This window comes from Phacochoerus africanus, chromosome X (assembly GCF_016906955.1).
Source record: "Phacochoerus africanus isolate WHEZ1 chromosome X, ROS_Pafr_v1, whole genome shotgun sequence".
Taxonomy (NCBI): domain Eukaryota; kingdom Metazoa; phylum Chordata; class Mammalia; order Artiodactyla; family Suidae; genus Phacochoerus; species Phacochoerus africanus.
Window position 1 is genome coordinate 35,686,494 of NC_062560.1, and position 13,284 is coordinate 35,699,777.

At 46.2% G+C, this 13,284-nt stretch overlaps 1 protein-coding gene across 1 annotated transcript in view; it reads left to right on the forward strand.

Annotated features, from left to right (window-relative positions):
* Positions 1–969: 969 nt before the first annotated feature.
* Positions 970–13,284, forward strand: part of LANCL3 (LanC like family member 3) — a 108,176-nt gene continuing 95,861 nt past the window's right edge. The window contains exon 1 of the mRNA XM_047765753.1: positions 970–1,830. Coding sequence (XP_047621709.1) covers positions 1,258–1,830 — 573 coding nt within the window. The 5' untranslated portion in view covers positions 970–1,257. The remainder of the gene's footprint in view (positions 1,831–13,284) is intronic.

The following is a 13,284-nucleotide window of genomic DNA, read 5'->3' on the forward strand; positions in this document are numbered from 1 at the left end:
CCACTGGGCTGTAAACTCTAAGAGGTCTAGGACCAGGTCTATTTTGTTTATCCATCTATCTTCAGGGTCCAGGGCGTTTAGAAGACATTCAATACGCCTGCCTGCGGGGGTGGGGGTGGGGGAGCAGAAGGGAAGACACAGGGGAAGGTAGGAGAAAAGGAGGGAAGTAACTCAGGACACACAGAAAAGGGTCAAAACGCCTAATTAAAATTCTCAGCAGCGTTTACCCTCCTATTAACTAGTTAATGATCTCAAGATATTTATGGGGGCCTCCCTATGCAAGAATGGGGGTCGGGGCCGGCTGGAGGGTAGGCGAAAAACAGAACCCCGATTCCTTACCTTGTCCTGGTGTGGTTCTTTGAACTTTTGCTTCCGTACGCTTCAAGAAAAGCAACACGACAGCCAGGTCCCGGGGTGGGGGGCGGGGGGAGAAGCTTCCCTATGGGGCATTTCAGCGTTTTACTGCATGAAACGTGGTGTATTCAAATCTCTCAGCCTTTGGGAGGAAACACTCAGAACGCGAACTCCGAAGTGGCCAAGATGAAAGACAAGTTTCAGGAGCACGCTGAGCTTTTTCCCAGCACCCTCCCCTGGTTCAGCGGCTTCTCAACCTTTAAGGTGCACGCGAATCACCTGGGGATCTCGCTACATAAGCTGATTTGAGGCACTAGGTCTGGGGCGAAGTCTGAGCTGCTGCATGTTCAAGCAAGCTCCCAGGTGATGCTGATGTGCTGGCTCAAGGAGGGCCACGCTAGGAGTACACGAGGGACGCGCCACCGCCAGGTGTGCCTATGCCCAGCCTCAGCGTTCCGGATCGGTGTCCCGCGCGTCCCTGGCCTTCCGCCGGGAGGGGAGGAGCCGGGGGCGGAGCGGGAGGAGTGGCGCGGTCCCCGCGTGGGTCCTGCCGGAGATCACCTCGGCCCCTTGGAGAGGCGGCCGAGCTGCTGCGGCGGCGCAGGAGGGGGCGGGTTCGGCGAGGGCGCGGCCTCTACGAGCGGGGCGCACGACACGCATCCCCGGCGCTCGCCCGGGCCGCTCGGGAGCCTCGCGGCAGTCCGCTGCCCCACTTGGCAATCCGCTCTGTGCTCCTTCCTCGCGCCCGCCTCCTCTTGTCACCTCCCGTCTCAGCCTCCTCACTCCATCCCGGCTGCATCCACCGCCAGCCGAGAGTCTCCAAGAGCGAGAGGTGGTGCGCCGGACTGCAGGGCGCGCCCTCCGGCGGACCCCAGCTCGGCATTGGGGGGCACGGGCAGCGGCATGGACACCAAGCGCTGCTTCGCCAACCGCTTCGATGACTACCAGGGCAGCCTGCTGGCGGGCCAGTGCGAGGAGGCGGTGGCGCCCTTGGTCACGGCCACCATCGAGCGCATCCTCCAGGAGCTGCCCCCGCTCGGGGGCGGCGCCGAAGGCCGGGGGGCGGCGGCCGCGGCCAGCAGCTGCCAGGGGGGACTGTACGGCGGCGTGGCTGGGGTGGCCTACATGCTCTACCACGTCTCGCAGAGCCCGCTCTTCGCCGGGGCCCGGGAGCGCTACCTGCGCTCGGCCAAGCGCCTCATCGACGCGTGCGCCCGCGCCGAGGAGTGGGGCGAACCGGACGCCGACACCCGGGCCGCCTTCCTGCTCGGGGGCGCGGGCGTGTACGCCGTGGCCACGCTCGTGTACCACGCCCTGGGCCGGTCCGACTACGTGCAGCCGCTGGGCAAGTTCCGGGCTCTGTGCGCCGTCTGCGCGCCTGTCTCCTTCCTGGAATGCGGCTCCGACGAGCTGTTCGTGGGCCGCGCGGGCTACCTGTGCGCGGCGCTTGTGCTCAAGCAGAAACTCGCCCAGGAGGTAAGAGGCAGCCCCGGCCGCGAGGGGGCGCTCGCCGCCCGCCTGCCCCGCCGCCCTGCCCGGGACTCCCGGCTCGGGGAGCAGCGCCCCGGCTGTTGTCCATCTCTCTCTGTTACTCCTTGTGTGACACTGTTGTTTCTTCAGGTTTATCTCCTGCTTTTGTCCGTATCCCGACCCCCACCCCCCCACACACACCTTTTTCAGTTTCTCAGTTGGGTTTCTGCGCCTTTGTGCTTTGTTTGCATTTTAAGGCGAACGTGGCATCTCCCCAGACAACTCTTTGCCCGGTAGCTTTCTGGAGGCCCTTTCAAGTGAGGTGTTTTTGTTTTTAAGTCTCAAATGAAAGAGATTTACCTTCCTTTGACCCTCCTGTCAAAAGCAGACTCACCCTCGAATATTAGAATACTATAAAATAACAGAAGTTTGGGAGAGCTGGTGATGCTAGTATTGTTTCCATCATTTAGGTGAAGGTAAGTTGCTTCTGCCACCCCTGGGCCTGTGACCCAGAATAACTGCCCAGCTGTAGGTCTGATGTGCTTACTCTGTTGCTGTCTATTCAGTTCATTTCAAGGCCCTTGTAAAATGCATATCTGATGGTGGTGTCCTCTCTTAAATACATAAATGGAGACAGAATTTTGCCTACAAAATTCTGTAATCAAATGTGATTTTTTTTTTGAAATGCGTCGTTAGGATCGTTAAGACAACAGCACACTTGACAGGGCAGGTTTGCTTAATGAATTGCTTTCCAGTGGCCCCTTGAAGTGAATTGGATTTTGCAACTATATGTGGGGGTCTTTTTTCTTTTTCTTTTCTGGATTCACTTTGAATACAACATGTGGACCTTAGCAGAGAATGTGCCAGTTCCTGTGGAGTAGGGAAAAAAAAATCCTCCAAAGGATCATAGCAACTAGAACTGAAAGAGAGGCACTTTCATTCATAACCGAGTGGAGCCAAATATTATGCTAGGGAGGAAGTGACACATTTAACTTGGCTCTATTTGGGTGAGAGAGGCGTTTGAAGAAAAAATTAAAGGTACACAGTGTTTTAATAAAAGTGTAATTAACCTCTGCAGAGGCAGGCTTGATTTTTTTTTTTTTTTTTTTAATAGCAGGTGAGGCTAAATCAAGTGAGAAAAAAAGATCACTGAAGACTGTGCACTGTACTAGCAGGGCAGCACAGGGCTGTGTGACAAAGTTGTCTTGAAATAGTTCACTCTGCTTCTGAGTCACTGTTACCTGCTAGCAGTTTCCCAAGGGCCCTTCCAGTTGTAGAAAACCTTTTGAGAAGGCCACGGGGCTATTTACATATCATTTGCATGATATTTGCATCTGCTCCCTCAGACCTTGCTGTCTGGCTGTAGGCAGTTTTCAAATTCCTGATCCCCCCCCCCCCCCAGCGGTTTTCCTTAAACTTCTTTCTCCGCCTTTCGTACGATTTTCTCCAGAAGGGAATGGCAGTGCGGGAGGCCCATCAGGCCATGCAGGTGGAAACAGATCCAAAGGACTCCTGGCTCCAAGGCTGGGGGCCTCTGGGCCAGTCTGCAGTGCTGACCCACAATGACATTTATCACGACCTCTCTTGTGCTCTGTTGCCAAACCAGATCTGTCTCTTTATACTAATCAAGTTGAGGTGCTTTGGCCCCTGCTCCCAGGAGACAGAACAAGCTCTGAAGGTTTTTTTAAAAAAAAAACAAAAACAACTCTTAACCTGAGCAAAACCAGTCTCAGTGCCCGTCTCCTCTGTGGCAGCTGGAGAAGTTCAGGCTTGAAAGGTGCAGGGTGGAGGCTAAGTATGTCCTGGCCACATGCCCTTTGAGGGGAAAATACACGTCTTGGGCACCATCCCCGCCCCCACATCCCAGCCTGCATGTGGCTTTGCGCTCGATAGATGATCCATAAACCTTGCTTCAATTGAATGCGAACTTCTGTCATTTCTCTATAAATAATCTGTCGTTATGTCCTGCCGTTCGTTCCCTCCAATGTCATTTATATTCCCTTTCCTCCGACAGTGCCCTCACTTATCCCCCTAAGTCTAGCTCCTCCCCGCCCTACTTGGCACCTCTTTGCCACCTAACAAATAGCTGAATGAATGCACCACCCTTTACTGGGATTAGTGCAATATACATAGGTGCTCCCAGCTGGCTCCCCTTGCCGGGGCCATTCCATGTGCCTCTTGAGAAACCAGGCTTCTTAAAAGCGCTTGTCATTAGGTCATTACCCTGCTCCACATCCTGCCATGGCTCCCTATTACCTTTTCTTTAGTGGCTTCTCAGAGCTAAGATACTTAAAATGGCTGACAAGACCCCACGTGATCTAGCCCCTGCTTACCTGGTCTCCTTTGTGCTCCCTCTGCTTCAACCACTCCAGCCTTCTTGCTGTCTCAGGCGTTCATGGTCTCCAGGTGTTTGTACTCACTGTTCCCTCTGCTTGCAATACTCTTCCTCTAGCTATTTTTATAGCCAGCTCTCTGACCTTGTACAGGTTACCTGCTCCGTGAGGCCTTCCCTGTCCACCCTGTTTCAAACTGCCACCTGTCTCCTAGGAAGCCCCTTTCTGGCTTCATTTTACCTCTTGTATATCTTCTTTCATTCGAATGTGAGCTCCGTAAGAGTAGAGAGTTTTTGTTTCATTGCTGTATTTGAGCATTAAGACAGTGCCTGGTACCTGTCTGGATACTCGTCTTTGCTCAGTGGTGGTAGTGCAGATACTGCCTGCTCTATGGCTTGCTTTATCACTCGGGTTTTTTTCCTGTTCAGATATCCCGGATTCTGACAAGACGTTCTGGACACAAAACATGTGTTGTTAATCTAATGCCCCATTTCAGAAAAACACAAGCCCAAACTCCGTCCTAACGGTTAACATGTCTGCAAACTCAGTTAGATGAATGGAGAAGTTCCACGGGAAGATCAGTACACTTTTTAGACAAAAGGAAGAAAGCGAGAGAGTGTGTATGTGTGAAAGGTATTCTTACGTCACTCAGTTTTAATAGCATCCCATGTATCAATATTTTCCTTTATGGCGGTGCTTTTGATGTTATGTTTTAAAAAATCCTTTCCCACTGCCAAGGTGTCAGGAAATAGTTGTTGAATGTGTGAACAAATGAATACTCGTTTCTTACAAATCGTACCTCAAATCAAGCTTAACCACTAAACCCGTGTGGGTTAAACGTTAACGTGATAGGTATCACCTGCAGATCTTGTTAAGCAAATACAGATTCGAATTGAGCAGGCCTGGGATTGAGCCTGAGAGTCTGCATTTCTGACAGATGTCCAGGTGAAGCTGATGCCACTGGTCCAGGGACCATGCTTTGAATAGCAACGTAATACAGTGTGGCGTAGATTTTGGCGTTAAACCAGCCACGTCTGTTAAGACACTGTTTTGTGAAGCTCGATATATTTTATTTATCAGGATGCAGTGTAGAATACTGATTGCTCTCTCCAACCATGCTTTCCATACAAGGACCCACAGGAGGCATTTCCCTCAGGGCTCAGAAACAGGAAGAGTTGTGCTTCTCCTGGAAATGGATTGACATTTAAAAATTTTTAGGATAAACTGTGTAACTGTGTTTCTCTCTTTCTGTTGGCTGCTGGGAATCACCTGGCTAGCACTATGGTCCACACAGCTTGTGGACAATACCTTAGCAGCTGTATTTTTCTATGCCAAAGTCTGCCTATTTTTATCTAATTTTTTCCCCTGTTCCTTCATTTATCCTTTTCTGAATTTTCTTCCTTCTGTTTGATTTTCGTATTTGTGTTTATAAGATTTCGAGATGAAAAAAACATGTGCATATGTAGGGAGACAGACAAAGGAAGAACCATTCTATCTGGTTAGTAGATTTTTGGTTAATTTGGCTCTCCTGGAAATACTCAAGGGAAATAGCTTAGAGAGTTTCTTAGGCAGGTAGCCTTGAGCAGTGGCGCACGAGAGTCTTCTTATCACACTCTCACAAGTTGCGTTGGGTTTCACTTTGCTTTCCAGACTGTTGGAAATGTAGCAGGGAAAAGGAAGTCAGAATGCTGGAGGGGTTCCTGGGGAAGCCTGAGGACCCACCATTAAAATAATGCCTTTGCCACTCGGTGACCTTGGACAAAGGATTTCACGTCTTGAAGCTTTGATTATCTCCTTTGTCAAATGGGTTAATAATAGCTTCCTCCTTTGCTTCTATTCTGTCCTTTATTCATTCGGTGAATGCCAGCTTCCTACGTGTGCCAGGCACCTTGCTAGATGCCAGGATTGAGCAGTGAACAAAGATCAATAGAGTTATGTTGTCATAAAGGCTCAGAAGGAAGTAAACAGGAAATAAGCGCGGGGTGGGGGTGGGGGGCAGGAGAGGGGCAAGGTGCTGCCTGGCATACATTAGCAGACAAGGATTCTCTGTGGATGTGATGCCCTAGCTTATCACTGGAGCATGAGAAGGAAGTGGCTGCTTTAAGAGCAGGCATTCCAGGACGAGGGGACAGCAAGGACAAAGCCCCCGCGAGGTGGGAAACTGCTTGGAGATTTCCAAGCAAAGGAAGGTGGTCGGCCTGGCTGGGGCAGAGTGAGCAAGGGGCCAGAGATGGGGAGGGGGGCATTTGAGGCCAGGTAGGAGCAAGCAGGTTAAAAGCAGATGCCGCAGGGCCAGAGCAAGTCCAAGTTAGGAGTTTGCATTTGTTTCCAGTTGCAAGCGGGGAATGTTGTCATCTTATTTACCTTTTAAAAAAGATGACCCCGGTTGTCTATACAGACAATGGATCAAACAGTATTAAGGATGGTCCCAAGGGGGAACTGGCTGGAGGGGGTCTACAGCCCTTTCATGCCAAAGAAGACCCTGTGGTAAATGTCATAGAAACTCCAATATCTCTTTTTAGAACACTTCGAGCCACTTGGAATAAAACACCTAGGATTACGAAGGAAGCCAATTCTATTAGCATTCGGTTACCAAAAGGTTTCAGAAATGGGTGCTGCCGCAGCCACGAGTGCTTCTTTATTAACACATTCGATAAGGTTTTGCAGCGGGCCGAAGGATTTCGGTACATTTGCAACAGAGATGAGGGTCGGTGATATTTCGAGAGATCTTCAACAACTGCAGTGTGACAGGACTATTTCTGGGATTTCTATAGGTGGCAAAGTCACAAGTACTACTGATGGTTTGTGGTCTGCATTCGTAATGAAAGGAAATGCCAAGTTGTTTAAATTGGATTGGAGAAAATAGAGGTGGGAGTTTCTTTTCCCAGCCAAGGGGGACAGATCTGGAAGTGGCTGTCATGACTCCCCCTAGGTAACGTGCCTAGAATAGTGCCTTGGTACGAAGTCGTTGCTTAATGAAATGTATGGGATTCCCTTTGCGTATGCGAACAGAAAGTCCAAAGTGATTCTGAACATCACAGAGAAAATAATACCCAATACAGGGAATCTACCTTCCTGCCGGGATTAGAGAGAGAAAAAAACCTTTTGCTAGACTGTTACCTGGGCCCTTAGCTCATTCCTAAGGCAGCTGGTTGACAGCTGTGTAAGTGGGGATGCTTTTAGCTGCGCTGCACGTAATAGAATGTCCAATGGAAAGTGATCTTGAATAATGGGAACACTTATCACCTCACTTAACAAGGAGTATAGAGCTAGGTCACTCCGGGATTGGCTCGGCAACTCAGGAAAATCATCAGAACCCAAGCCCTTTCAAACCTTTTTCTCTGCTCTGCTGAGGGTGTGAGCTGTCAATCACTCTTCAAAAGTGCAAGATGGCTGCTACCATTCCAAGCATTGTGTTCTCATAAACTGGGTCTGAGGGGTTCCCCCCCCCCCCGCCCCCTTGAATTCTCTCTAATCACATGGAACATTGTATCCTTGAAGAATTTCCATTCTGCCTCATTGCCCAGCACTGGATCCCCTACGCGGCACAGGCCACTTCCGGTTTCTGGAGCGGCCAGAAAAGCTAGTATCCTTCATGTGGCACCTGTGTCGGTGAGTGCAGATTCAGACAAGATGAAAGGAGAGGGGAATGGCTCTGGGGCAGGCACCAAAGTGTCTGCCCCTTGGCTCCCTCACCAAGGTCTGTCTCGTGACCTCTCACTTCCCTGGCTATTGTTAATAACGCTGCAGTGAACATGAGGATGCAGATATCTCTTCCAGATCCTGTTTTCATTCGTTTGGATAGATACCCAGAAGTGGGAATGCTGGGTCATATGGTAATTCTGTTTTTACCTTTGTGAGGAATGCCCATACTGTTTTCCATAGTTGTTGGATGGATTTACATTCCCACCAAGAGGGCACAAGCATTCTCTTTTCTCTGCATCCTCGCCAACACTTGTTTATCTCTTGCCTTTTTGATGATAGCCCTGGTGACAGGTTTGAGGTGGTACCTTGTGGTGGTTTTATTTTGCATTTCCCTGACGGTTAGTGATACTGAACACCTTTTCATCTAACTGTTGGCTATTCGTATGTCTTCCTTGTGGGGATGTCTATGCAGACCCTCTGCCCATGTTTAAATTGAGTTGTTTTGCTATTGAGCTGTAGTAAGTTCTTCATATATTATGAAATTAACCTCTTACCAGATTTCGGTTCACAAATGTTTGCTCCTGTTATATACCTTGCCTTTTCTTTTTGTTAATTGTTTCTTTTGCTGTGCAGAAGCTTTTGAGTTTGACGCAGTTCCATTTACTGTTGCTTTTGTTGCTTTTGCTTCTGCTGTCAAATCGCGAAAACCATTGCCAAGACCAATGTCAAGGAGCTTTTCCCCTATGTTTTCTTCTAGGAGTTTTGCATTTTCAGGTCTTATGCTTAAAGTCTCTAATCCATTTCAAGCTAATTTTTGTGAGTGCTATAAGATAAGGGTCCAGTTTCATTTTTCTGCATGTGATTATCCCGTTTTGTCAGTACCATTTATTTACGAGACTACCCTTTCCCCGTTGAGTAGTCTTGGCTCCCGTGTCAAGTATTAGTTGACATATATGTAGGGGTTTACTTATGGGCTCTCGATTCTGTTCCATTGGTCTCTGTGTCTGTTTTTTATGTCAGTACCACACTGTTTTGTCAAGATTACTTTGGCTATTCAGAGTCTTTTCTGGTTCCGTATGAATTTTTGGACTGTATTTCTATTTCTATGAAAATGCCATTATAATTTTGATAGTGACTATATGAATCTAAAATGGCTTTGGGGAGTTCCCGTCGTGGCGCAGTGGTTAACGAATCCGACTAGGAACCATGAGGTTGCGGGTTCGGTCCCTGCCCTTGCTCAGTGAGTTGACGATCTGGCGTTGCCGTGAGCTGTGGTGTAGGTTGCAGATGTGGCTCGGATCCCGCGTTGCTGTGGCTCTGGCGTAGGCCGGGGGCTACAGCTCCGATTCGACCCCTAGCCTGGGAACCTCCATATGCCGCGGGAGCGCCCCAAGAAATAGCAAAAAGACACACACACACACAAATAAAATAAAATAAAATAAAATGGCTTTGGGGTAGTGTGGACATCTTAATATCTTCCCCCCCCCCCCACACTTGTGGCACGCCAGAATTCCTGGGCCAGGGATCAAACCCACACCACAGCAGTGACAACACTGGATCCTTAAACTCTAGGCCTCCAGGGCACTCCCAATAGCAATTTTTCTGACCCAGGAGCTCAAATTGTCTTTCTGTTTATTTGTCTTGAGTCTCTTTCATCAAAGTCTTAAAGATTTCAGTGTACAGATCTTTCACTTCCTTGGTTAAATTTATTCTGAAGTATTGTTCTTGATGTTATTATAATGAATTTATCTTTTCAGGTAGTTTGCTAGTTTCATAGCCTATAGAAACACAACTAATTTTGGTATGTTGATATTGTAAATTGCAACTTTTATTAGTTCTAGCAGTTTTTTGGTAGCCTTGGGATTTTCTCTATATAAGACTGTGTCATCCGCAAACAGACAGTTTGGCTTCTTCCTTTCTGATCGGGATACTTTTTCTTTTTTTTTCTTTTTTTTTTTTGTCCATACCCCCAGCATATGGAAGTTCTAAGGCCAGGGGTCAAATGCAAGTTGCAGCTGCAGCCTATGCCACAGCTGCAGTAATGCCAGGTCCTTAACTCACTGCACCACAACAGGAACTTGCCTTTTATTTCTTTTTATCCCCTTAGCGCTCTGGCTAAAACTTAAGTACTGTGTTGCATAAGAGTGAGAGTGTTTTATTCCTAATCATAGAGGAAAAGCTTTCAACCTTTCACCATTGAGTGCAATCTTAGCTGTGGGCCTGGCATAAGATATTTACTCCGTTAAGGTGTATCCCTTCCAAATCCATTTTGTTCGCTTTTTATTAGGAAAGGATATTGAACTTTGACCAGTTTTTCCTCTCCGTCTATTGAGATGATCATGATTTTTATCTTTCATTATGTTAATGTGATGTATCCCATTTTTAAGGAGAGATGATCATAATTTTTATCTTTCATTATGTTAATGTAATTGATCCCACGTTTAAAGAAAAAAATTACTTTTTAATTTACTCATTCAGTTCCTTACTAAACAGACTGTATGCTAGGCAGTATCCTTTGTGCTATGCATACATTTTTATTTTCTTTTTTTTCGGCTCTATTGAGGTATAATTGACAAAATTGTAAGATGTTTAAAGCATACATTATGGTGATCTGACATACGTATACGTTGGGAAAGGATCCCCACCATATGGTTAATTAACATATCCATCAGCTCACATCTTGGCGTGTGTTGAACCACCTTTGTCTCTCAAGGATCACTCCTACTTGATGCTTGTGTATGATCCTGTTACTATGCCCTTGAACTCAGTTTGCTAGTATTTTATTAAGAATTTTTATACCTATATTGATCAGGAGTATTAGCCTGTGGGTTTCTTTTCTTGTACAGTCTGTGTCTGGCTTTGGTATGAGGATAATGCTGGCCTCATGAATCGAGGCTGGAAGTGTTCTCTCCCTCTTCAGTTTTTGGGAAGGGTTTTAGAAGGATTGACATTACTTTTTCTTTAAATATTTGGTCATATTCACTAGGGAAACCATCTGGTCCTGGACTTTTCTTTGTTGGGGAGGTTTTGGTTACTTATTCAGTACCCTTACTCAATATTGGTCTGTTTAGACTTGTCCTTTTCATGATTTGGTCTTGGTAAGTTGTATGTTTCTAGAAATCTATCCATTTATTCTAGGTCGTCCGGTTTGTTGGAATATAATTGTTCATAGTAGTCTCTTATGGTATTTTGTATTTCTGTAGTATCAGTTTCAATATTTCCTCTTGAATTTCTGATTTTTGAATCTTCTCTCTTTTTGTCTTAGTCTAGCTAAAAGTTTGTCAATTTTGTTTGTCTTTTCAAAGAACCAATTCTTAATTTCATTGATTCTTTTCTATTCCTATTCTCCATTTCATTTATTTTGGCTCCAGTGTTTGTTTATAATTTCTTTACTTCTGCTAACTTGGAGTTTTTTTCTTTTTTCCAGTTCCTGGAGGTGTAAATGTTAGGTTGTTTGAGGGTTTTTTCCCCCTTATTTTTCTTAAAAATTATTTTGTCATACTCACAAGAGTAAACACAATTAGAGGATACATAAAGATATATAGGCGTACTTCAATATGTTCTGCGTTCAGTTCCAAACCACTGCATAAATCAAATATCTCAATAAAGTGATTCACATGATTTTTTTGGTTTCCCAATGCACATAAGTTATGTTTATACTTATACTGTAGCCTGTAAAGTGTGCAATAGCATTATGTCTACAAGAATGTACACACTGGAGTTCCCATCGTGGCTCAGCAGAAACAAATGTGACTTGCATCCATGAGGACCCAGGTTTGATCCCAGGCCTTGCTCAGTGGGTTAAGGATCCAGCGTTGCTGTGAGCTGTGGTATAGGTCGCAGATGTGGCTTGGATCCCATGTTGCTGCGGGATCCCGTGTAGGCCAGCAGTTAGAGCTCTGATTTGACCTCTAGCCTGGGAACCTCCATATGCCATGGGTGCGGCCCTAAAGAGAGAAAAAAATAGAAATTAAAAAAAAAGAAATATTCTGGTTATATAAAATATCTGTATTTTTATCCATTTACATGTCATTTTAGTGTGTATATATATTCTACAGCTTATTTTCTTATGTGTCTTGTGCATATTTGCACATTACTGCATGGAGTACTCTCATTTTTTATACTGGTTTGATTCGATGGGTATACCATCATTTAACCATTACCGATGGACATAAAGTTCATTCAAGTTTTTGTTTGTTTTGTTTTATTGACTTTTTTATTACTCAAATGAATGTATCACATCTGTAGTTGTATAATGATCGTCACAATCTGATTTCACAGGATTCCCATCCCACAGCCCAGGCACATCCCCCCACCCCCCAAACTGTCTCCTCCGGAGACCCTAAGTTTTTCAATGTCTGTGAGTCAGCATCTGTGCTGCAAAAAAGTTCCGTCTCTCCTTTTTTCAGATTCCACATGTCAGTGAAAGCATTTGGTGTTGGTGTCTCATTGTATGGCTGACTTCACGATTCAAGTTTGGTTTTGCTATCAAAATCAATGCCATTGGAGTTCCCGTCATGGTGCAGTGGTTAACGAATCTGACTAGGAACCATGAGGTTGCGGGTTCGGTCCCTGCCCTTGCTCAGTGGGTTGACGATCTGGCGTTGCCGTGAGCTGTGGTGTAGGTCCCAGACGTGGCTCGGATCCCATGTTGCTGTGGCTCTGGTGTAGGCTGGGGGCTGCAGCTCCGATTCGACCCCTAGCCTGGGAACCTCCATATGCCGCGGGAGCAGCCCAAAGAAATAGCAAAAAGACAAAAAAAAAATCAATGCCATAAAGCATACACACTAATATATATAACATGCATATATACATATACAACATTTGCATGTAATATGTACATACATACACATCTTTCTGTATGTGTATCTCTGTCTTCTTTTCCAAGTATGTGTGTAGGGCAAAATTTTAAAACCCAATTTCGGAGTCAAGGTTTATAGATATTTTTCACTTGATAAAGAGGATCGAACTGCTTTCTCAAAATGTTCCATCCCTTTCCATTGCCAAGCGTTTGGGTGTGCCTGTATTCCCACATTATTTTCAATACTCGGTTTCAGCAGACTTTTTAATAGATGACAAACCGATGGGTAAAAAATGAGGGTGGAGATGGCTAGGATAGAAAATGCATCCTCTTACTGTTCCATTCAGCCCTCCCTGAACAAAATGCATATGCAAGATTTCACTCAGTCTGAATTTGAGTGGTGCCTGTTTTATAAGCAGCTGTGTGTTGTGCATTGCATAAGTAAACCCTGCAGATGGGCTGGAAATGACAGCAGGTTGGGGAAGCGGGATTTTTGTATGCTGAGTCCAGTTCCTCATTGCCTGATTATAGACCTCTCAGGAATTGGGGCACTTCTATACGCTGCAGCTTAAATCCTTTGTTGCTCGTGACCCAGAACCCTGCGATGGCTAGAAAGACATATGGACTAGTACTGCTTGAACACTTACTGTGACACTGTTGTAAGCACTTGAAGTATATGAT